This window comes from Hyperolius riggenbachi, chromosome 1 (assembly GCF_040937935.1).
Source record: "Hyperolius riggenbachi isolate aHypRig1 chromosome 1, aHypRig1.pri, whole genome shotgun sequence".
Taxonomy (NCBI): Eukaryota; Metazoa; Chordata; class Amphibia; order Anura; family Hyperoliidae; genus Hyperolius; species Hyperolius riggenbachi.
Window position 1 is genome coordinate 410,173,978 of NC_090646.1, and position 25,914 is coordinate 410,199,891.

Sequence of the window (25,914 nt, forward strand, 5' to 3'; positions counted from 1 at the left end):
AAACTTAAAGGACACCTAAACTGAAAGGGATGTGTGGGCTGCCATATTTATTTGCTTTTAAACAATTCAAATTGCCTAGCTGTTCTTCTGATCACCTGTCTCTAACACTTTTAGCTATAGCTCCTATGCATGCAGATCAGATATTTCTGACTGGATAAGCGTGTGCGTGTGTAATATCTCAGGTAATAGTGTATTACAATACAGTGGTGTGAAAAACTATTTGCCCCCTTCCTGATTTCTTATTCTTTTGCATGTTTGTCACACTTAAATGTTTCTGCTCATCAAAAACCGTTAACTATTAGTCAAAGATAACATAATTGAACACAAAATGCAGTTTTAAATGATGGTTTTTATTATTTAGTGAGAAAAAAAACCTCCAAATCTACATGGCCCTGTGTGAAAAAGTGATTGCCCCCCTTGTTAAAAAACAACTTAACTGTGGTTTATCACACCTGAGTTCAATTTCTGTAGTCACCCCCAGGCCTGATTACTGCCACACCTGTTTCAATCAAGAAATCACTTAAATAGGAGCTATCTGACACAGAGAAGTAGACCAAAAGCACCTCAAAAGCTAGACATCATGCCAAGATCCAAAGAAATTCAGGAACAAATGAGAACAAAGTAATGTAATTGAGATCTATCAATCTGGTAAAGGTTATAAAGCCATTTCTAAAGCTTTGGGACTCCAGCGAACCACAGTGAGAGCCATTATCCACAAATGGCAAAAACATGGAACAGTGATGAACCTTCCCAGGAGTGGCTGGCGGACCAAAATTACCCCAAGAGCGCAGAGAAAACTCATCCGAGAGGCCACAAAAGACCCCAGGACAACATCTAAAGAACTGCAGGCCTCACTTGCCTCAATTAAGGTCATTGTTCATGACTCCACCATAAGAAAGAGACTGGGCAAAAACGGTCTGCATGGCTGATATCCAAGGCGCAAACCACTTTTAAGCAAAAAAAAACATTAAGGCTTGTCTCAATTTTGCTAAAAAAAACATCTCAATGATTGGCAAGACTTTTGGGAAAATACCTTGTGGACCGACGAGACAAAAGTTGAACTTTTTGGAAGGTGCGTGTCCCGTTACATCTGGCGTAGAGGTAACACAGCATTTCAGCAAAAGAACATCATACCAACAGTAAAATATGGTGGTGGTAGTGTGATGGTCTGGGGTTGTTTTGCTGCTTCAGGACCTGGAAGGCTTGCTGTGATAGATGGAACCATGAATTCTACTGTCTACCAAAAAATCCTGAAGGAGAATGTCCGGCCATCTGTTTGTCAACTCAAGCTGAAGCGATCTTGGGTGCTGCAGCAGGACAATGACCCAAAACACACCAGCAAATCCACCTCTGAATGGCTGAAGAAAAACAAAATGAAGACTTTGGAGTGGCCTAGTCAAAGTCCTGACCTGAATCCTATTGAGATGTTGTGGCATGACCTTTAAAAGGCGGTTCATGCTAGAAAACCCTCAAATAAAGCTGAATTACAACAATTCTGCCAAGATGAGTGGGCCAAAATTCCTCCAGAGCGCTGTAAAAGACTCGTTGCAAGTTATCGCAAACGCTTGATTGCAGTTATTGCTGCTAAGGGTGGCCCAACCAGTTATTAGGTTCAGGGGGCAATTTCTTTTTCACAGAGGGCCATGTAGGTTTTGAGTTATTTTTCTCACTAAATAATAAAAACCATCATTTACAACTGCATTTTGTGTTCAATTATGTTATCTTTGACTAATAGTTAAGGGTTTTTGATGAGCAGAAACATTTAAGTGTGACAAACATGCAAAAGAATAAGAAATCAGGAAGGGGGCAAATAGTTTTTCACACCACTGTATATCAAGTCAGCTTGGCAGGCCTTTTTTATTTTTATTTCCAAAGAATCTAACAGTAATGTGATTGAACATATGGGGCGAGATTTTGACATGGGTTTAACCTCAATTGAGCTCCCAGGTTTAGCCAAAAGCAGAAAACAGCATTTGGTAAAAATGGTTTGCTAAATACTGTACTCACAAGAATAGGGTTAAGCATATAAACATAAAGAATAATGAGAATTCATATATCACCTTGGGCTCAATTTAAGCCCTCCCCCACCTCATAGAGAAGCCTAGTATGCATAAATCCACACTTCTGTACATAAAATCACCACCTTGGCCTCAATTCAAGCCCTCCCCCACTTCAGAGAGAAACCTAGGATGCATAAATCCATACTTCTGTACATAAAATATCTTCAGCATCCTAATTCACTAGCTTGCTGCCTTCTAAACTCAGTAAAGAAAGTAAATTGTGAGCTTTTGAATGGATAGCAGTGTTCTCCCCAGGCTCTTTTAGCCGGGTGCTGCACCCGGCTAGTTTTGGTGACCACCCGGCTGTCATCGGCTCACCTCCTCCTATGCTGTAAGCAGAGTTGCCCTGCATTCTCATCTCAACCCACCCGGCTACTTTTTCATGCCACCCAGCTACTATTTCATGCCACCCGGTTGGCAAATAATTCTGGGGAGAACACTGGGATCGGATGCAACCTCACTAGGGTTGCCTTAATAGTTACATAATTAATTTGGTTTAAAAAAAAAAAAATCACCAACAAGGCTGGGAATTACCTAGCAATTCTAAACATGGATGTCATTCAATGAAGGAAAATTGCCAAACCCTTTTTAAATAACTACTTCTTGTGGTAAGATATTCCAAATCTTAACCACTTATTGTACAGAACTCCTTTCTGCACAGATGGCACAACTTTTTCCCTCCATACGCAGATCCCGTATGCTTGTCCTTTGTAAAAGCCTAGGGACAAAAAACGAATATGCAAAGCCTTGTTATTGATCCCTGATGTACATTTATTAATCAGGACACCTCTCAGTCATCTTTTTTTCCAAGGCTAAATAAGTCAAGCAAGGAGAAGCCCCGAGTCCCCCTGAGGCTTTTTTACTAGCCCCTCCACACACAAATTGTATTACTTATAGATGCGGTCAGTCGCTGGTTTCCAATCAAACTCCACATCAGGTGACACTGCTGTCCACTGCAGGTTGTCACCTGGGTATGCTTCACTATCTGGTCCGCAAAGACTTCTATATCATTTTATGTATACTCCGGCCCCCCAGAAGTCTGAAGTACGTTGACCTGGCCCTCGACCCTAAATGTTTGGGAACCCTTGCTTTACAACTTTATTGGGAACATGCTGATCTTTCCTGCTCATGGTCTAATTTCTAGGCACCCATCCCAGAGGGCTACTGAGAAAGAAAAACAAAACAAAAACTATAAAAACTTTCCAGGGTCCCATTTTCTGACCCTCAGACAGCCACCCAAACTCAGATACAAATTGGTTAAGGGTGGATTCACATTACAGCACATGCTGTACTACCTTTGCGTGGCTACCTTTAGTTCTGCTCCAATAAGCAATCATTTTAGTGCCAGTGTAAGCCCAGCCAAACAGGAAGCTTCATTCTGATAATGGCATTATCACGGGAACTAAATCAAGCTAGGTTAAAAGCAGGCAAACTGTGAAATCACTTGGTACACACACGTCACAAGGACACATGAAGCCGAAAACTCCAATCTCTGCGACACATCACATATGTATAGTAGTAAAAAACTACGGTAATAATAATCCTGAAATACCGTATATACTCGCATACAAGCCGAATTTTTTACCCCCAAAAAGTGGGTCAAAAGTTGGGGGGTCGGCTTGTATGCGAGTCATGTGGTGGTGGTGGTCCGCGCCCCCCCTACCGCTGCATTTACCTTACCTGGCGCCGCTTCTCCTATTCCCCTCCTGTCCGGCTCCGTAATTCACAGCAGCACTTCACGGTGGCTGCAGTAGAGAGAGCGGTTCCCATAGTAACCGCCACTACAAGAAAGTCGCGCTCTCTACTGCTTCATCACAGCAGCCGCCGTGAAGAATGCTGCTGTGAATTACGGAGTGGGACAGGAGGGGAATAGAAGAAGCGGCGCCAGCTCAGGTAAAAGCTGCGGTGGCCGCGGGGGAAGGGTGGGGGGCACTACCTAGCGATACTGGGGCACTTTACTCGCGACACTGGGGCACTTTACTCGCGACACTGGGGCACTTTACTCGCGACACTGGGGCACTTTACTCGCGACACTGGGGCACTTTACTCGTGACACTGGGGCATTTACTCGCGACACTGGGGCACTTTACTCGCGACACTGGGGCACTTTACTCGCGACACTGGGGCACTTTACTAGCGACACTGGGGCACTTTACTAGCGACACTGGGGCACTTTACTAGCGACACTGGGGCACTTTACTAGCGACACTGGGGCACTTTACTAGCGACACTGGGGCACTTTACTAGCGACACTGGGGCACTTTACTAGCGACACTGGGGCACTTTACTAGCGACACTGGGGCACTTTACTAGCGACACTGGGGCACTTTACTAGCGACACTGGGGCACTTTACTAGCGACACTGGGGCACTTTACTAGCGACACTGGGGCACTTTACTAGCGACACTGGGGCACTTTACTAGCGACACTGGGGCACTTTACTAGCGACACTGGGGCACTTTACTAGCGATACTGGGGCACTTTACTAGCGATACTGGGCTTTATACTAGCTATACTGGGGCACTACCTACCCATACTGGGCACTATACTAGCCATACTGGGCACTATACTAGCCATACTGGGCACTATACTAGCCATACTGGGACACACTAGGGGAATAAGGCGGCCAGTATTTCCTACCCCCGGCTTATATGGGGGTCAATCATTTTTCAATCATTTTTTTTACTTTTTTTTAGGTAAAAGTGTGTGTGTGCGTGTGTGCGTGTGTGTGTGTGGGGGGGGGGGGGGTGAGGGTGTTGGGTGGGTGTGCAGAGGCAGATCAGGGTGCTGGGTGACATGGGTGGGGGGGGGGGGGTGGCTGGTGAGGGTGCAGCTTGCGAGAGGTGGTTGAGGGTGCAGACAAGTTGTGTTGCATATGTCTTAGTGCAAGGGGTTAATCATTGTTTCTATGTAAATTGACCACTTCCCTCAGCACCTTCTTTCCCACTTAAATTCTGGGCCCTCTATAGGATGAGCACAGCTTCCCTTGCTTGTCTGTTTAAAAGGGCAGTCACTATGCAAACTGCGGCTACAAACTTGTAACCACAGCTTGCAGGCTGCCTGTTACAGCAGGTGACCTTTTAAACAGGACATGCTTTGCACCCTATTCAACTGCTCCACCCCACAGTACCACATTGCCCACCCTTTTTACCTATGGCCACATTGATTTTGCAGGCTGTTTGAGTTATAACTGGTAGTATGGTTGTGCAGATGTGTCCTACCAGAGGGTTGTAGAGGGTTACTAGCACAGTTTTAGCCAGCAGATTTTTAACCGGAAGGGTGGGGGATTTTCTGACCTTGCAATATAGCAGTGAGCTGCTATATTTATTTTACATGAAGGTGGAGTGTGGCTGGTTGACTTTACTGGCTGGCTGGGGAGAGGCAGGTGAATCAACATGTTGCCACTGCACAGTGTGATATATGCAGTGGTGGCACAGTCACCCAGCCATACGGCATACCTATGATTTGGGCACAGGATAAAGCCGATATACAGCTTACCCTCCTCCTGCACAAGTCCCGGCGGTGTTAATTACTATTCCCCCTCCAGGTCAACGTGGATGGTGGAGAATGATGTAATTGGACTTCCAGGTATTGCTGGCGGCCGAATTACAGTGTTTTAAAAGTAATTTGCGGTCTGTCTTATGACGGCACCCAAGTTACTCACTAACCACTGCTATATCCTTAATTCCTATTAGGGCTTATGGTTGTGCCCCAATCTCCTGCACTAACGCTTGGCCATAGGAACTTTGCAGGAGAGAAGCTGCAGGAGATGGAGAGGAGACACTCCAGAGAGCGAAGACAAGGACACATTAGCCCACACAAGCCGTGAAAAGTGTGCGACTTGGCAGGATTCAGTGAGGCACAAGGCCGTGGAGTCAGAGTTGGAGCCATTTTGGGTACCTGGAGTCAGAGGTTTCAGAAACTGAGGAGTCGGATGATTTTTGTACCAACTCCACAGCCCTGGGGTGAGACATACCCAGAGCTGCTGCATCACATACATTTGTTGCAACACACAGGTTGGGAAAAACAGATGTATTATATAGCCTTAAGAGGAAACACCTGACCAAAATGATCAATAAGAAAACAAGGAAAATACAGGTAGGTCTATAAATATTTGGACAGACAACTTTTTTTTCGAATTTTGGTTCTGCACATTGCCACAATGTATTTTAAAAGAAACAACTGAGATGCAGTTGAAGAGCAGACTTTTAGCTTTAATACAGTGGGGTTAAAGGGGTTCTTTCGCGAAAAAAGTAGGCAGTTAAAAAATGTGACAGATGACAGGTTTTGGGCCAGTCCATCATTTTAAGGGGGATTCTCAGGGCTTTCTTTGTTTTCAACAGCATTTCCTGAACAACAGTTGCAAAATTTAACTGACATAATAGTGTGCAAGTGATTAGGGAGGCCGGCTGGTATCTTGCTATTTTGGCAGTTAAACTGTTGTTCAGGAAATGCGGTTGAAAACAAAGAAAGCCCTGAGAATCCCCCTTAAAAAGATGGACTGGCCCAAAACCTGTCATCTGTCACATTTTTTAACTGCCTACTTTTTTCGCGACAGAACCCCTTTAAGCAACTAAACACAATGACTTAATTTCAGGGGCTCAAAAGTAATTGGACAATTGACTCAAAGGCTATTTCATGGGCAGGTGTAGGCAAGTCTGTCGTAATGTCATTATCAATTAACCTGTTCCTGCCAAATGAAAAATTTAACTTTTCAGTGCAAAACAGACCTATTCAAATGACCAGTTTTGCAGGGAAGAGGTTTGGAGTGCATCCATGGGTGCTGCCGAAAGGGGGGCGCACGGCCACTTCTTGCTGCCTATGGGCAGTAGGGAAGTGGTTAAGTAGATACAAGACTTGGAGTTGATTTGAGGTGTGGTGCTTGCATGTGGAAGATTTTGCTGTGAGCAGACAACATGCAGTCAAAGGAGCTCTAGATGCAGGTGAGAGAAGCAATCTTTAATTGCTACAATATTACAAGTGGCAAAATCTACAGTTTGGTACATCCTGAGAAAGCAAGCAAGCACTGGTGAACTCAGCAACACAAAAAGACCTGAAAGTCCATGGAAGACAACACTGGTGGATGATGGCAGAATCGTTTCCATGGTTAAGAGAAACCCCTTCACAACAGCCAACCAAGTGAAAAACACTCTCCAGGGGGTAGGCCTATCGATATATCTACCATAAAGACAAGCCTGCAAAAAAGTAAATACAGAGGGTGCACTGCACGGTGAAAGCCACTTATAAGTCTTTAAGAATAGAAAGGCTAGATTGGACTTTACTGAAGAACATCCAAAAAAAGGCAGCACAGTTCTGGAAAAACATTTTTTGGACAGATGAAACAAAGATCAACCTCTACCAATATGATGGGAAGAAAAAAGTATGGAGAAGGCATGGAACGGCTCATTATCCAAGCATACTACATCATCTGTAAAACACGGTGGAGGCAAAGTGATGGCTTGGGCGTACATGGCTGCCAGTGGCACTGGGACACTAGTGTTTATTGATTATGTGACACAGGACAGAAGCAGCAGAATTAATTCTGAGGTGTTCAGAGCCATACTGTCTGCTCAAACCCAGCTAAATTCTGTCCAATTGGGTGGCGTTTACGGACACAGATGGACAATGACCTAAAACATACAGCCAAAGCAACTCAAAAGTTTAATAAAGAAAAAAAGTGGAAAATCCTTGAATGGCCTAGTCAGTCACCTGATCTTAACCCAGGGATGTTAAACTCCAGTCCTCACACATTTCTGGCACAGCTCAAATAAACTGATGGAACTGAATCAGGAAAGGTGTGGCTCATCAAGTAGAACACATTACTCCACTTCTCAGTCCATCCTAAACACTGGCATGGATATGGCCCTCGAGGAATTGAGTTTGACACCCGTGTCTTAACCCTATTGAGCATGCATTTCAGTTGAAGACTAAACTTCAAACTAAGGCCCACAAACCGCAACTGAAAGCCGCTGTAGTAAAGTGCTGGCAGAGCATAAAAAGGAGGAAACCCAGCATCTGGTGATGTCCATGAGTCCAAGACTTCAGGCTGTCGTTGCCAGCAAAGAGTTTTCAACCAAATATTAGAATTGAACCTTTGATTTCCAGTTATTTCACTTGTCCAATTACTTTTGAGCCCCTGAAATTAAGGTATAGTGTTAAAAACATGCTTTAATTGCCTCACATTGTTATGCAATGGTTTTGTTCACCCCAATGAATTACAGCTGAAAGTCTGCACTTCAACTGCATCTGAGTGGTTTAATTTAAAATTCATTGTGATAATGTGCAGACTGCAGAACCAAAATTAGAGAAAAAAAAAAAAAAGTTGTCCATCCACAGATTTATGGACCTAACTATAGTTAGCTCTGTGTCAGGAAGCAAGGAAATACACCTAATACCACACAAATGTTGGATAAAAAAAAAATCCCTGTGCAACAAAACATAATTCACTTTGCAGAAGAACTAGCGAGAGACTGAATAGCCTTATATCCACACACTGTATGGGAAGAGGGATGTCAGCTGGAAACAAATCATGAAAACTATCACCTACACTGATTTAGTGGATTAAATAAAGAAAATTGATGTGCAATGAAACTAAAACTACAATGGCAAAACAATATGGAGAAAGCAAAGTAAACTGCAAAAACTTTACAATCTTTAAAGCTCACTATCATGCTAGAATACCAAGAAAACCTGTGTCAACATAGCGAGAATGCCAATAACAGAGAGGACAAATCAATCTTTCTGATCACAAAACTCAAAAACTTGTGATTACTGTTCTGTTTAAATGCCTGTTGTCCTGTCCCAACACATGAGCAGTAGCCCAGACTGATCCCGATTGAGCCTATTACCGGGGCTGATCGGCAGACCGCGGGAGGACGGCAAGGGACTCGTACATGCTTATGGAGCTGGAGGAAGCCCCGGGTGCATATAAAATCTTTAGGATCCCTCAGCTCTGGTACACTTTAAGAGATGAGGATATTTTTTTAATATATTTTTTTCTTTTATATAAAGGAGACTGAGGCTGTAGATTCACTGCAAGCGCATTCTGAGCGCTTTTCTATCAGTGCTTTCTGAGCAGTTTTTTTTTAACCCTCCTGGCGGTAAGAAAAATTCCGCCAGGAGGCAGCGCGGCCCAGGGCTCGCTACATGATAGCCGCTGCTCAGCGGCATCCCCCCGCCCTCTTCGATCGCCTTCGGCGATCTCCGATCAGGAAATCACGTTCAAAGAACGGGATGTCCTGGAGGGCTTCCCCCGTCGCCATGGCGGGATGACGTCAGCGACGTCGTGACGTCATTGGGAGTCCCGATCCACCCCTCGGCGCTGCCTGGCACTGATTGGCAATGGATAGCGGCGATCGGGCGCGGGGCGGCGGCGATCAGTGTGCTGGCGCAGCTAGCACAGTGCTAGCTGCGTCCAGCAAAAAAAAAAGTAAGAAAATCGACCGAGCAGGGCCGGAGAAAACCTCCTGCGCGGCTGCCAGGAAGGTTAAACACTCCCATTGACTTACATTAATTTTGCAGTAAAATTGCAGTGATCGCGATTTTTTCAAAAAATCGTGACAATTTTAATGCAAGTCAATGTGAGAGTTTCTTTAAAAAAGAGGGTCCAGGCCAGCAGCACTGTGTTTGAACAGAAAAGTATCCAATTTTTTCATTTATAGGTCACAGGTTTTCTTTAAGATTAATCTAAGGACATACCTATCTTTGTAGTTTATTACGGTGTCAACTATAGCATTCATCTGTTTGGTCAGCTTTGGTGGGTTTGGTGACAGCTTTTCAGCTGGGGGTCGCCCCCTTCTTTTTTTCTCTTTCTTCTCACCATCTTCTTTCACAACATCCTTATCCACATTTCTTCGCCTTTTGCGCTTCTTCAACCGGACTTCCTCTTCCATCTCCTCCAAATTCCCGTCTTCGATAGCCTAAAAAGGCAACATTATTAATTTTTAACATAATGTCAGGTTCACTAGATATACACACAAAAAAACACCAAATTTTTTTCATCAAGAATCACCTTTTCACCACAACGGAGGTGACCCATTTCCACTACACGCAGATTCTGAATGCAGAAAATCTGACTCCAATGAATGTCTATGGGCCTGTTTAAACTAACATGTTCATTGTATGGGAAACGATGCATGATGCAAAAATCTGCAAATCACGTTTAGTGGAAACAGGCCCAAAGGCATTCATCAAAGTCAGTTTTTCTGCTTCCAGAATCCGCATGTAGTGGAAACAGGTGCTAAACAGCCACATCCAGAAATCTGGATGCAGAACTTGTGGAAATGGGCCCTAAAATGTGACGAGACAAATATTCAAATGTAAACTTATAAATACACAACAAGAATGTGTAACTGACAAACACTGCACTACAGTACAAATCATAAATCTACACCACACAAGTAGTTGCTTGTTTTCATGGCAGTTCTCATTAAACACCATCACATATTCAAGCCCAAAATCACTTTTCCTGGGACGTAGTGAATGACTGGCTGACTGGCAAGATCAGTAAAATGTACGTGATTTTAGCTTAAGTGTTTAATAAGTATGCTCAAATCATTGAGGTGAATGTCCATGGAAACCAATTCCTCACACATCTCATTCAAGCATTTTATGGCAGATTCTTTAACCAGCCTTTAACTGTCTGAACCAGCAGCCCGGTTCATGGACAAACGCTTTTCTGCTAGCGAGAAAAGCATTTGGCAAAGTATGGTGGCGTTTGTAAAATGTGTTGCATTTTGACTCTTGTGGCCGGCACGGAAGTGCCCCGAGTTAGCCGATCCTGGACGCTGCAAATGGTGTCCAGTGTGAAACGAGACAGTGGGAAATAAAGGGATCGAGTATGGTGTTTGTGCAAATGACAGAAACTGATCGTGCCGGCAGGTGTCCATTTACTTGAAGTGCTGCGGCTGCCATTTACCGTCCTGTAGAGGTTTGTGTGAACCAGCTGTAAGACTTGTGAAAAACCCTGTGACAAATGTGGTACGGTTACTGAGATGTAACAAATCAGTGTTTCATTTATCAGCTGAAATCTGATTGGTTGCTCTGAGCAACTGCTCACTTTTTTCTCTCACACTAGTCTTTATAAATATGCCTCTACTTCCACAGACTATAACAAACCTTTAAAGGGCTGCATGAAGAACAATAACAATTCAGTAACCCATCACAATCACAACAGTCAATCCATTTACGTTCAAGTGAACTCTAGGGGGCTTAACGACCCACTGGAGTCTGAGATGATGTGCAGCGAATAGGTTTTCACTGCAAACATCAAATCATGTTCAGGGGGATTTGGAAACAAAACGTCTCTGTGCACAACTGATTAGAAGCCAACTAAGCTAAACTTGCTGCACATTTCTAGCTACTTGTAGATACCCAGCTGAGAATCTCACTCTTCCTGCTATAAATTGAATATTCCTCCTACTGCTTTCCTTGTAATATGAAATGGATTACAAATCAAACTGTGATAGTAGGATCACCATACTTGTTTCAGCAGGAAGGCAGACATGGGAGATCGCAAGCCTTTTGACACTTTAGCTCTCTGCCCACTACTACCTTTCAGGTAAAAATGGTTATTAAAGTTGATTCGAGGTGAACTTTTACTCATTGCACAATTGTGTTCCTTTCCTATTGTTTATAGGGCATTCCTCAAGCCAAATAATTTTTTGTTTTAATACTCTAATGCCCTATAAACTAAATAAACCACACCCACAGGTTTTCAGAGAGCCTTGGCAGTAGCAAGGGCTCATGGGAGCTCAGTCTGGGCAGGAGGAGGAGGTGGTGTTACTAGCCATTGATTTCAGAGGCAGAGGGGAGGAGGGAGGGATTAGGTTTTTTTTCACAGGCTGAGTGCTCAAGATACAGATAAGCCTGCCTCTGTGTAATGTTTACAAAGAACATGGCTGCTGTCATTGTATCACAGGAAGAAATATTCATTTTCTATTAAAGCTGTTTGCAGCTAGATTTGCTGTGTAAACAATCTAAACTTTATATAAGATATATAGACAAGTTACTTGTTATAGTTAGTTTTTCATCTCGGATCAGCTTTAAGAACTGTTGTACTGCTCTTAGCAATAAGGAATAAACCAAAAGGCGTTGAATACGTACATGCTTCAATTAAAGAAGTAATTCACCATACACCACTTTATAAACCATTTCAAGATGGGTCTGAATCTTCTCCATGTAGTAGGTGGCGACCTGAACTATAAGAATTCCCAATGCGGAAAAAAATATTGCAACGACAGGGTTTACAGTTGATGGGATTGCACATGTTTTCCCCACATGCAGAATCGCACCAGTTATGACGTGATTCCATGTTAAACAACCAACATTGAGAAAAGAAAGGACAGATGCAGTTTAGTGGAGGCAACTGTGAAGATTTGAGTTGCCACAAGTGTCAGTCATGTGAGGACTAAATATCAAGTTAGGCGAGGCTGGAGAAAATACAGGTGACTGGTGTTAGGGATCATTTGAATGATTAAAGTTTATGTTAGGCCTAGGCCAGAAAGAAGGTGGTGCAGGTTCATCTATTCCGGATATCCTACAACCCAAGGACACTTACAATGTTTGTCCCTTGAGTGCAAGAGCTGGATTTTTATGTCAAACCTTTAAGCTATGCAATAATTGCTGAAATCAGACAATATTTGTGTGTGGAAAAATTCATTCAAGTTTTCTGGGACTTGAGCTATTACTGACCTAGCAGGCTAGAGTTTCTCAGCAATTACTCCACACAGGGTATTCTCCAGCTTTTTTCCTGTGCCTACCCTACAGTAGTTGAACATGAATATTAATTATTCATGATTTTTGGAAGATCACAAGGAGACTATGCTTTGCTATCTGACAACTATCTCAAGGTGCTACCCAGGCTTGTTAAAAAACCAAAAGTGCCAAGCGCAAAATGCAGTATCCCATCCCAACCCATCAGTTATGTAGGTGCCTTCATCAAATTGCTACATATGTTGAGTGTCTGCACTTTCCAAACTGGCCTTCATTGCAGAATTCTTATTAAAGGACTTTATTGACAACATCCTAAATGGCTGTCACAATACAATCATTTATATAGCATACAACAGTGGCAGTTATTTGTTTAAAATAACAGAGTATCAAAATACACAGTAACCATACCAGTAACAAAATCACACACTGAGGTCCCATTCACACTAGAAGCGCTTTTCTGAGCAATTTGCGATTAATTAGCGGTCTTTTTAAATCACTCCCTTTGACTTTAATTAAGATCGCGGTAAAAATCGCTGGAAAATTGCCACGATTTCGCTACGGCGTACACGATTTGGGAGTGACTTTAAAAACTGCTAATCGCAAAACGCTCAGAAAAGCGCTTCGTGTGAATGGGCCCTAAAGAGTATCCATGGTGCTTGTAGAAACAACAGTTCCAGTTTTAGATACAAAATCAACACATCAGAATACCATGAAAGAATATTTCTATCCTGTAAAGGAAAACCATGTAATAAAGAGAAGTCACACTGTACAACTACGATCATATTTACTACCAGTTCTGCTTGTGCCTGCTTTACACACATTTCGATTGTCAGCAAATTGTAAGCATTGAGAAACAAGGGAAAGGGGGAGCAGCACATTTGTAATAACATTATGTAGATACACTAGTTATGCATCTAAATATTGTTGTCTGCATACAAATGTTTACCACCCTTTGACAGCAGCTGAAAAGAAGTCTAATCAAATGGCAATTACCTTCACCATTCTAGAGCAGACAACATAGCCAATATTTACAAAGCAACAAGAATAAAAGCCGTTCACAGCCAAGATTTTTGTTTCCATACATATTCCATTGTAAGGAGGAGAGAACAAACCTCATACGTGAAAATGAAACACACACAAAAAAAAGGTGAGGGAATCCTTCAACCTAGCTTGTGGGATTGACCAGAGAACTGGCAGATCCGTTTCCTAAGGATCCTTACTAAAGTGTAAACCCTCCAAACAAACATGCACAGCAAATCCTGAGGGACAGCTTCAGACTAGGCCCTAATGATCAGAAGTCAATTTCCACCGGTACAGTTCAGACACAATCACCGGAACGGATGCACAAAATCTGACGACTTGCACAAAAAAATAAATAAATAAATTGGAAATGGGAATCGGATAGAAAAAATACAGTGACATTAATATTTATGTGCCTAAGACAGCATTACCCATCATACTGCAGCTAGCAAACAATTACGATCCTGAATGTCTGGCGTGCCCTGTCTGTCTGACAGCTTTAAATTCCAGCCTAAAAACGCAGCATAGGAGGCAGTCAACAGTTAATGCCATTGCTTTCCTTCAGCACTCCGATGAACAGAGAAACCCGAAGAACAGCAGCATTTTATGTGCTACACACCTACACATGCCTGTTATATAAGTTCTAGCAAATCTTCCAGACGACAAGGAAAAAAGGATATTTACCTTACCACTATCAGCAGGCCGGCTATCGGAAATCACTGTTAGTGGGGACAAAATTAACAAGCCAGCAAAGCAGCGAGCTGCTAGTCTCTTCATCAGCTGATCAGGGGAAAAAAAAAAAAAAGAGGGAGCTGGGGAAAGGCTATGTTTTCATATACAAGTAATTTTATTTTACAGAAAATATCATACTGGACAGATTGTGAAACCCAATTTTGCTGTTTCATTCCACCTAGGCACAAGGCCTGAAGCCTTCTTCCTACAGTTCTTTTATATTGACAACTACTTATCATATTTGTTCTTATTATTCCAGGCACAAGAATGAGATAATCTAGGCACAGGAATGATATAATCAAGGGCAATCATTCATCTTGAAATAAAGGGGCATATCAAAACCTACCAGATCATCTGAAATAGAAGATCAGAGGTAAATAGAGGTGGAATATTAATTATTTGTGTGTTAGGCATAAGGGCGGGCTATATACTTTGCATAATCTTCAATTTTGTGGACTCTTCTGTAATACAGCTTGTACATATAAAGCACAATATATTCAGGCTTAACGTGAAGTGGTCTATTAACCACTTAGCAATTAAATGAGGATACATTCCGAAAATTTAATATATATATATATATATATATATATATATATATATATATATATATATCTCAGATTCTTTCATATCATATATGCATTTCTTTTAACTGGGGATGGAGACTGGCAAGAATTATATAGGTGCCAAAATATTCCTCTAGAACGTGGCTACAAAGGCAGATGTCTCCAATTTATTTCAGGTCCCAAAAGTGGCGATTATTTAAAGAGAAATGGTATTACTCCAGCAGCACTGTAAAGATGTTGTGATGCATAAACAAGAGAAATGTCTACCAGGTACAAACTCCATTGTGCCTTTAAATTAAAATGCATGCTTTCTCTTTACACTTATGAAACATGGAAATGGAGAAGGCTGCAGCTACGCTGCATAATACAATGCTTTTGGAGGTAATTTATGCACACAATACAGACAACTGGACTCCAGAAAACAACTTACTATACGAGACTAGACTTTCACTGATTAAAGGTGCCATGAAACAAAATGGGAAGAGAATACAGACTGCCCGTCCAAATCTTCGGCTTGGTAATTATAAATCACAAAGACAAATCCCACATTTCTGATTGGTGACGTGCTGCAGTGAGACCTTATTCAGCACGGTGACGCCTCTCCTGCTGATCGGCTCCTCAATTTAGTGAGGTGAATGGAAAGGGAGGCACAAGGACCAAGCTGGAAAATAATTAACCCACAGTAGCCCGACATCCGACACAAGCATGGAATCCAGTCTGCTTGGATAACAATGCACAGTGCCTGTAACTGAAAACAGACACAATGAAAGAATCAGGTCTGCTAAATGACCATTTGTTGTTTGGTATAGCAACACATTTGCTATTTCAGCCCTTATTATTCAGGTAAGAATGCTAGTGTGCTTCCAGTAGATTTATTACAAAGGCACACATATGCAGGGACCTGTTCATTACTACTTATAAAAAAAGCGCTAGAAAAAAAAGATGATAATATTTTCCGTGACAGGGAGGTGATCCTAGCCCTTCACAGAGGTACACCCAGAAGAGAACTAGGCATCTGATGGCAGCTGTAGACCTATAATGGGTGCGATCAATCACTGCAAGGAGAAAAAAATAACAGCAAGCTGTTCCATCAGTCTGTGCCTCCAAAAGGTTTACGTGGGAGGGTCAATTCACCAGCAGCTAGGTTTGCCGGAAATGTGTGTAGCTCATTCACATCTAGCAACAAAAACACAAGCTCCCACTATATAAGCATTTTATGATCACCTGTATGTGGGCAATTGTTAACAGGTCATATTTATTAACGATTTCAACCGCTTCACCATTACAGCAGGGCAGAGCAGCATTCTATTTGTGTGCTGTCAGATGACAAAAGTATGCAGCCCTTGCCTAGGTGATATTGGGGGATGGTTAGGGTCAGGCTACTGTCACACTAAAACTTTGCATTGCACATCCTGCAAAAGCAGAACTGCAACAGAGCGGAAAGGTTGCATCTGCGCCACAGAATATGTTGGCGCTTTATAAATCAATAATAATAATTGTGTTACACGCGTGATGCATTCAGTACATATAAAATATGCTTCACTGCATCTGTTAATGCATGCGTTATGTATTACCACACGGCATGCATGACAATATGCCAATGGATTCTGTCACACCGCACTGCTGATGATGTTAAAGGGAACCTAACCTGAGAAGGATATGGATTTTTCCTTTTAAATTTATACCAGTTGCCTGTCTCTCCTGCTGATCCTGTGTCTCTTATACCTTCAGCCACAGCCCCTGAACAAGCATGCAGATTAGGTGCTCTGACTGAAGTCAGACTGGATTAGCTGCATGCTTGTTTCAGGTCTGTGATTCAGCCACTGCTGCAGCCAAAGAGATCAGCAGGGCTGCCAGGCAATTGGTATTGTTTAAAAGGAAACAGCCATATCCCTCTCAGTTTAGGTTCCCTTAAAAGTAGCGTTACAATATCCAGTTATCCAGAGCAAATGTCACTGCGCTACACACCTGCATAATGGTACTCCATCTTAAAGCCAAATATCTTGTTAATGGAAATGCAATCAAACAAAGGTGTAGGTAGACAGATACTGTAGATCCCAAAAGAGGGACAGACATCACCTCATTTGAAGACTAAAATCACTTTAATTGTCGAATCCATAAAAAATATCAAGGCTTGTATCGCCCCTCTATTAGGGCTTCTTCAAGACCTAATAGAGGGGTGACACGAACATTGACCTTGTCCACACCTCTTTCTGAGGTTGCTGTATCCTGTAGTCCTGGCTTGTGCAATACAAACCTTGATATTTTTATGGATTTGACAATAAAAGTGATATTTTAGCCTTCAAGTGATGTGATGTGCCTGAACCTATTTTACAATATAATTGAGACGCAATGCATGGAAATGCCAAAGTGTGAAAGTAGCTTTACCGGAAGGTTAATCAGTGCTGGTGCACCTGCAACCAGATCATTTTTTTGTTTTTTTAAATAATCCCAAGGGATGCATAGAATGAATTCATATATTTCATGCTGTAAGGGTGTGCACATTGCTGCTATCACATACCTAAAAGGTAAAAAGTAGACAGTCCGATGCTAATCATTTTAAATTGATACATGTCAGTTTTATGAAAATATGTACAGCTTCAAATTGGACCTATCAAATGCTCTGATGGTTTTGAGTGGTCTAATTTTAATCTTCATATATCTGCATAGAATTAACACATTTTGCATAAACTTGATATTAAGTGCTGCAAACTTTTACCATCTAGGCACGTATCCAATTAACTATTCTGCTGAGTTTTCTCCTAAGTTATCTTAAAAACAACTCCAGCAATTAGCAAATGAAAAAGTACTAAAAAGAAGGTAAAATAGGCATTTTCTTGCTTGCTGGAGGCTTTACGGGTATTTTATTGAGAACGTTGTAAAACCCCTCATTGGGCAAAACTCACACGAGAAAATATAGCAGGATAATGGGCCGTAATAAACAATATAATAGACCCAGAGGCTTCCCCAGTTTCCCTCCACAGGTCAGTTGCAGTGCTATGCCCTTTGTAAAATGGTAGAAAAGGCAGAGCCTGATCGGGTCTTTGCTACAGGGCATGCACAAGCCATCTGCTCCTGCGCAATAGCAGGGACCCAATTGGGCTCCGCTTTTCTCCCCCGAAGCCCTAGCAGGTCCATGCTACTGCTCAGGCAGTGCAGCCGCACACATGCAAGCTTTGGGAGTCTCAGCGCTGGTACAATCTGGTACAATCCCTCTCCCAAGGCAATTTTTTCTTTAATTTTTAATTCTCACATGTTTACTTGTAAGTCTATCTCTAGTCACAAATTTAAAAAGATGATCTAGCTTAGTAATTTGAATGTAAGGCCTCGTTCACATTACACGCAGATGGCTGTGCCATCGGAACGCAACGCGTACATTCGCATGCCATCTGCGTTTGAATGTGTTGCTGATCTCATTCACTATAGTGAATGGGTCAGCTGCACGTTTTGCCCAAAAAATACGTGCAGCATGCATTTGCACACCGCACTGGTAAGCAATGCATGCAGTGTGAACCTCAGACATTGCAGTCTATGCACCTCTGAGTACCTCCTACACGCTTTGCCAAAATACAGACGGCAACGCGTGTAATGCGAGTGAGGCCTTAGTGTTTGTGTGAAAGGCTTATGCAGCTAAAAATCTTGTCTTGAAATTTTGATCAGGTGACAATAAGGAGAGGCATAGAAAGGCTTTGTTTGTCTGAGCTCCGGACCAGATATTTGATTTATCGGACACTGGCTAATCAAAAAACATTTACATAGACATAAACATGCTCTGCAACTAAGTGCTAAACAAGACTAGGAAAACATGGAGCGAGGTTTAAACCCGCACAGAGTGGGAGAGATATAATCTTATAGCTGTCTCGGTGGCTTCACTTGCAAAAATAATTCTTCTGACATGACAAGTAGTAAAAGGTGACATTTTCAAAAATGGGGGAAGGCATAACGCAATAAAAACTTTTTTTAAGCTGATAATTTAAGCTGATAATGATTACACCTCTCAGAATTCAACTGCTATCTATTCCTCTGCAGGTGAGAATTCCCTTTACTTCACACAGTGTCACTGGAGACAAGAACTGAGGATCTCTGCAGACACAGCATTACAAACCTGACAGAGGTTTAACCATTCCCAGCACTATATGAAAAAAACCCCACATATTCTTTGGAGTTTACCTTTTCTCCTTCTAAGTATTTATATCCCAGCCTCAGCTATGTCCAGACAAGCAAATTACTTGCTAAAAGCAGAGGACAAGGAAGAGTTTCTATGTAAAAATGTGTTGGTATCACAGCACTTTCTTTGAAAGTGTGGTCACTGCTTTAGAGAGATATTTGCAAGCTTATCTCTGCTCCCATGTAATGAGAAACCCCTCCAGATCTCCCCTCTCAAACATGAAACCACACATAGCTCAGGTCACAGAATCACAGGATCAATTATTATTATTATTTTATTTTTTTAAAGAAAACTTTTGTGCCCTTTTAATACTGTAAGCTCATAATCATGCCCGTTAGAAATATATGCTTTTATTTTGTAACAGTGTCCTGTGTGTCTTTTACGCTTTCTGTATCCCGCCATCAAGCTTGTCACCATTCTGCTTTGTGCCTCATGCATTCTGAGAGCTTCCATGGTGCTGTGGTGGCCTCACTATCATGTTCTCACTTTTCTGCTTTCTAGGTTTCTTTTCTGCTTCATGTGATAGTGAAAATGACAGCAGACCATGAAACAGATGAAAGACTCTGCAGTTTTCTTCAAGCTCCAAATGCTTAATACTGTTCTTTTGTGGCGTCTAAACCTAGATGGCTTTAGCCTATCCAGGTTAAAGTTAAAGGACAACTGAAGTGAGAAAATATGGAGGCTGCCATATTTATTTCAATACCAGTTGCCTGGCATCCTGCTAATCTATTTGGCTGCAGTGGTGTCTGAATCACACCAGAAACAAGCATGTAGCTAATCTGGTCATATCTGAGAATAATGTCAGAAACACCTGATCTGCTGCATGCTTGTTCAGGGTCTATGCCTAAATGTATTAGAGGCCGAGGATCAGCAGGATAGCAAGGCAACTGGTATTGCTTAAAAGGAAATGAATATAGCAGCCTTTTATGACCTCTATGTAGTAGGAGAACATATCTACACAATCTGTTCAACACATTCAAAAACAATTGGCACTCATACACCATGCAGGTGGGAAAGACAGAATGTATGTACGCACAATAAAAGTGGCCACACACAATATTTTTTTTTTGAGTACTACAATCAATAAGACAAAGAACATTTATATCACTCTTTTCTCCTGGTGGACTCAAAGCGCCTGAGCTGCAGCCACTAAGGCGCGCTCAGTAGGCAGTAGCTGTGTTAGAGAGTCTTGCCAAAGGTCTCCTTACTGAACAGGTGCAGGCTTATGGAACAGAAAGAGCAGAGATTCAAACCCTGGTCTTCTGTGTAAGAGGCAGAGCCCTTATCCAGCGCCTTATCCAGCACCTGCCTGGTGCGGAAACTCATCTCTCATCCCATCAACCTCCAATCTTACTAGGCTGAACAAAACCAACAATACTTTTCTTTTCTTAGTAAAAAAAATAAAAAAATAAAAATCTATATTTACATAGCCTTAATGCCCATTTCCACTAGTGTGAAAATCGTACCAAAACTCTGATATAGGGGATAAAGCAGCAGCCATCCGAATTGCTTGCATAGCAATTCGGACGCCATTGCAGCATTTTCCCCCGCAAGTGACAGCGAATCACTCGCACAACAGGAAGTGCTGCCGTGGTCTCGTAGGACGGGCGGCGGCTAGTGGAAACGTAGCCTAACTCTACTCTGCCTTAGCCTGGAGCTTGGCATCGCCCCTCTGCTGGTGAAAACTGGTGCTGTCCACACCCCCCTAGTAATGTCAATGACTTTGCAATAAATGAACTGAAATGTTAAAATGATTACTGCAACAACCAGCAGATCTAGTAACAATTTCTGTGATCTGCTCATCTATGGCTGTTTAATAGTGTAACCTGATTTAAGTACAGAAATACCAAGTCACTAAGGGGTCAAGTCACTAAGGGCTGTTCAGAAAAAAAAATCAGGTCGGTAAAATACTGCATTCGGTGTTTTAGACTACTTTTTCCCGGGTTCACAAAGAACTCCTCACATGCTGTAGTAGTTCAGTAATTTACGGAAAAATGTTGCTTCAATCCACCAAGAACGAGTTCACACTACAGGCAAAAACACTGCGTTTAAGGAAACACAGTTGAACACAAAAACACACGTTAAATGCATCCTATGTTGTCAATAAGATGCATTTAATCTGTCAAACAGAATGCAATTGCACAACACACCTGCCGTACTGCAAATGACAACCTGCTACTTTTTTTCCGTAGCCACAACACAAAACACCAACTGCAAACAGGAATCGAACGCAAAACGATCACCTGTCCTGTAGAAATTCGTTAGCTCTGTTCCAGCTCCCAGGGAGCCCAATACCTCTTGGTTTGTGAAAGAACCATTGGGGAACCTCCTGCAACAGACACAATTCTCATTGGTTCAGGTGGACCAATGAGAATCCTCCCTGTTGCTAGGTAGGATTAAATTATTTATTTATTTATTTTACAACCTAACAGGAAGCCCCATGCTTCTTGGTCTCTGGGCAAGTGGCGGATGAGCAAGGACGGTGTAGACGACGACAATAGCGATCGAAGTACTAGCAGATGGGCGAGTGGAGGGGTGGTGATGCAAACGCAGCAACCAGTGTGAATGGCGCCAATGCATCAGCTCAAGTACTATACGCTGCATTTGCGGTATAGTGTGAATTATAAGCCATACTCTATGTCGCAACAGCTGAAGAGTAGGTCAAGGCAGCCAACTGTGATTTTGCTTTGCGGCTTTGCGTGAACAATTCAGGTGTAAGTTTTGTGAAGTAAAAGGTTTTCTCGCATCCCTTTAGATGTGAATGCTGGCCACTGCATCGGATCAAATAGGGCGAGTAGCAGGAGGGGGAGGCTCTTCTTATTGGCCGTCTCCCTTGTCTATTAATTTATATCGCATGCTGCCAGCAGATCCAGACAGGACTGAACATCTCACTTGCTTTACCGCATGCTCTAAGCTTTGTTTTGCTTTACATTTTTGGAGGCAATTTTCTTCACTATTTCGTAATTTTAATTTTCCGTGCTGTAACAGTCTTAGTGTTTAAGAAGATGATTTCTCTGTTACCCAATATGGTAATGCGTAGTGAAATGTATACATACATTTAACATGCATATTTGTCCCAGAGTTAAATGTATGGTAAATGACTTATTTCATATGTAGCTCTCACTTAAGAGTGGGTTTTTATTAATCTGAACCTCCTACGGGTTTTAAAATGGTCCAACTACCCCATGGGCAATTCTAATGGTTTCCATTGCTTTTTGAAAGCACTAGATGGCAGAGACGGTCCAGCTGTCAGGACTGTATAGCCACCAGTAGGAGTCAAATATTTGTATAAGGTCTTTCCAGGGAGCGCTTCTGAAAAGATATACAACTTCTGAGATGTAGTAGATTTTTAACTATTGGTAAAGGGGACCATACACTTACCGATTTTCCCGCCGATATACAGCCGATTCGATCACTGTGATCGAATAGGCTGTGAAATCATTGCACAAACGCTGACTGAACGATCGATTTCCGTCCGAAATCGATCGTTCCCATCGATTCCCGTCGTTTCTGTCTGTGCAGAAGATTTCGCTCGATCGCCGGCGGGTCTGGAGTGCATCGATAGCAGCATTCGAGTGCCCGACGACCTACGCTAGCGGCAATATATTACCTGATTCAACCAGCGCGAGTCCCCACTGCTTCTCCGCGCTGGGCTCAGAGTGCGGCAGGCTTCACTTCTTCCTGTCCCGGCAGGAAGTTTAAACAGTGGAACGCCCTCTACTGTTTAAACTTCCCTGGACAGGAAGTACAGTGAAGCCGGAGCCCAGAGCAGAGAAGAAGTCAGCGGAGACCGGGGGACTCATGCCGGTCGGATCAGGTAATGTATGTGGGGGGAGGCCGGCAGCAGCGGCAGCTTCACAGATGGAGAATCGATTTCATGCTGAAATCGATTCACAATCTGATTGCAGTAAAGGCAGCCATATGATCCCTCTCTGATTAGATTCGATCAGAGAGGGATCTACCTGTTGGTCGATCTAATGGCAAATCGACCAGTGTATGGCCACCTTAAGAGGATCAGAGCCTTTAGATTAACAATACCGATTGCAAGTGACCGCAGAAAGATTTAATTTAAAGTGAACCTAAATCGAGCAAAATAAAAACTAGTTTCACTTCTCTGGGGCTTCCACCAGCCCCTTGCAGCCACCCTGTGCCGTCGCTGCGTGATCTTCCAGTCCCTTGCAGCAATCCTCATTCATTTGGATGCGTGGCCCCGGTCCACATGCCTCCCGATTGTGTTCCTGTGAATGGCAGCGCTCTGTGCAGTACCAGGAAATCTCTACTGCGCATGCACAGAATGCTCTTGGCAACGGGATTGAGGTTGTGCATGCGCAGTGGCCGTCGACTTGCCTAGCCGAAAGAGGGGCGCTGCGGGGGACTGGAGGATCCCTTGGTGCTGGCGTGGGCACAGGGCAGCTGCAGGAAGTTGGTAGAAGCCCCAGTAAGTTAAACTCGTTTTTTTATTTTATCCCTTTAAGGTTTATTTTACTGTAGGACAAATGTACATTCTGTATGTATGTCTATGCATTTATTTTACAGTAATAGTATTTCTTTCAAAATTTGCTGAAACAGCCTATAGTAATGCAAAATTAAGACCATCACAAGAAATCAGAATGACAGCAGTTTTTAAAGATATATAATTAGCATGAAAATATTAATTGGCTTCTCCTCCTATTTGCTTTAAATTAAGAGCCAATTTTTGTCTATCCAACAGATTTCTCTGGGCTCCTCTCCCAATCTTAGAAAATTGTCAAATACCAGGAGCTGACATAATAATAATATTTGTACACAGTTTCAGCTTATAGTAACGTCAGGATAATTACCAACAGTTTGATTTGCACATAACCTGACAAAACTGCAACAGAAATGGAACTATAAAGCCTGGTTTTAAAAAGGTGAAAAACTGACAAGGATCTTCCAAAAATTCTGCTTTAGACTGGAATTAGACAATCACTGAGATGTACAGTAAAATCTGAGTAATGTTAAAGATGTAGAATAAAAGCCAATGGTTGCTTTGCTTATTTCCTTAACACAGCAAATAAAATTACCAATTTCAGAATAGGTATAACTTTTCTGGACAACTTGTGTACTGCCTGTAGGATTCTAGCAGTTACTTAGTGGGAAATCCCTTGTACGAGAAAGAGGCACACATTCCCGATAAGAAAGTGACTACGGCTTGGAAATTATTCGGTGTAAAAGGAATGCATATTGGATGCAGGTATGTTGAACTCCAGTTCTCAAGGGCCGATTTCCACACACGTGGCACAGCTCTTGGATCGAAATCAGGAAAGACGTGGTTCATCAAGTAGAACCTATTTCTCTATTCTCCAAGTCCATCCGAAACACTGGCATGGATATGGCACTTGAGGACTGCAAAAAGTAAGTTATTCGAGAGGTAAGAATGAAAGTGCAATAGCAAGAAGACCACTTACCAAAATAAAGAGATCAGCACCAGAGTGGGAGACAGCCATATGCGCTCGCAGCTGTCTCGGCTGCTTCTGAGGAGGCTTCCAAAGAAGCAGCCGACACAGCGGCAAGCGTGTAACGCTGTCTCCCCGCCTCCCACTCTGGAGCTGGCCTCTTCATTCTGGTAAGCGGTTTTCTTGCTATTGCACTTTCATTCTTGCACAAGCACTTTCTTACCTCTCGTTAACTTACTTTTTGCAAAGTATAGTCATATTTGGGTCATTGCAGTATTTACACCTGATATGTAGTTTTTGTGAGTATTGACTATACAAGCTATACTGGGGCAACTATACTGGGACATTATACTACCCATACTTGGGCACTATACTGTGACACTATACTAGCTATACTGGGGCACTATATTAGCTATACTGGGGCAACTACACTCCCTATACTGGGGCAACTTATCCTAGCTATACCGCCGCACCCGACTCACTTCACAATCCCGTAACCCGCTGCGCACGACGCTGGCCATCCCCCTTCTCCCAGAAAAAAGTTTGGTCGAATAGCAGTCCCCGGGCCGAAAAAGGTTGGGGACCCCTGCTGTAATAGACACACCGGTGATGGGTGTGTCTTAGCACATATAAATGTGAGCTGATATCTGTAATGTTGGGCTAGGAGTAAGGGCACTGCTGTGTGAAACATGTCAGCCTTTCTATCTGTTTTGTAGTTGCCTAATAAATGTTTTTGTACTTCACCTGTTGGAGTGTGCAGATTCCACATTTAAATCTGTTAACTGCTGAAACCTGGTTGCACCTCCTGATGGGGAAAGTGAGTGTAGTGGTATTCCCTTAGTTTCTAAACACTTAATAAAAGCTTTGGTTTAAAGCAAACCTGTAACAAAAAAACCTCTAGGGTATATTTACCTTGGATCCCAACGAGGCTTCCCCCGTCCCAGCAATTCAGCGCGGCGACCCCCCGAATAGCGTTGAGGTAAATATTTACCTCCAGCACCATAGTGACTCTCCGTTTGGACTCAGGTGGAAATAGCTGAGCCCGAACAGGTCCACTCTATTGCGCAAGCGCAATTGTCTTGTGCCTGCGCAGTTGAGCGGACCCAATCGTGCTCGGCTACTTCCCTTCTGAGCCCGAACAAAGAGCCGCTACTGCGCTGGATCACAGTAGGTAAATATTGCCGCGCCTGCACAGTACTTGTTAGCCCTTGTCTGGGGAGTTTTGGGGGAGCCAGCGCTGG

The 25,914-nt window shown here is 42.7% G+C and overlaps 1 protein-coding gene across 6 annotated transcripts in view; it reads right to left on the minus strand.

The window, feature by feature from the left end:
• Window positions 1-25,914, minus strand: part of SMARCA2 (SWI/SNF related, matrix associated, actin dependent regulator of chromatin, subfamily a, member 2) — a 283,693-nt gene that overhangs the window by 38,259 nt on the left and 219,520 nt on the right. For 5 of the 6 annotated variants that reach the window (XM_068235810.1, XM_068235819.1, XM_068235838.1 and 2 more), the window contains exon 29: window positions 9,759-9,979. In XM_068235810.1, coding sequence (XP_068091911.1) covers window positions 9,759-9,979 — 221 coding nt within the window. Of the gene's footprint in view, window positions 1-9,758; window positions 9,980-14,477; window positions 14,571-25,914 lie in introns of those variants that run through there. The other variant, XM_068235846.1, reaches the window with a different exon arrangement.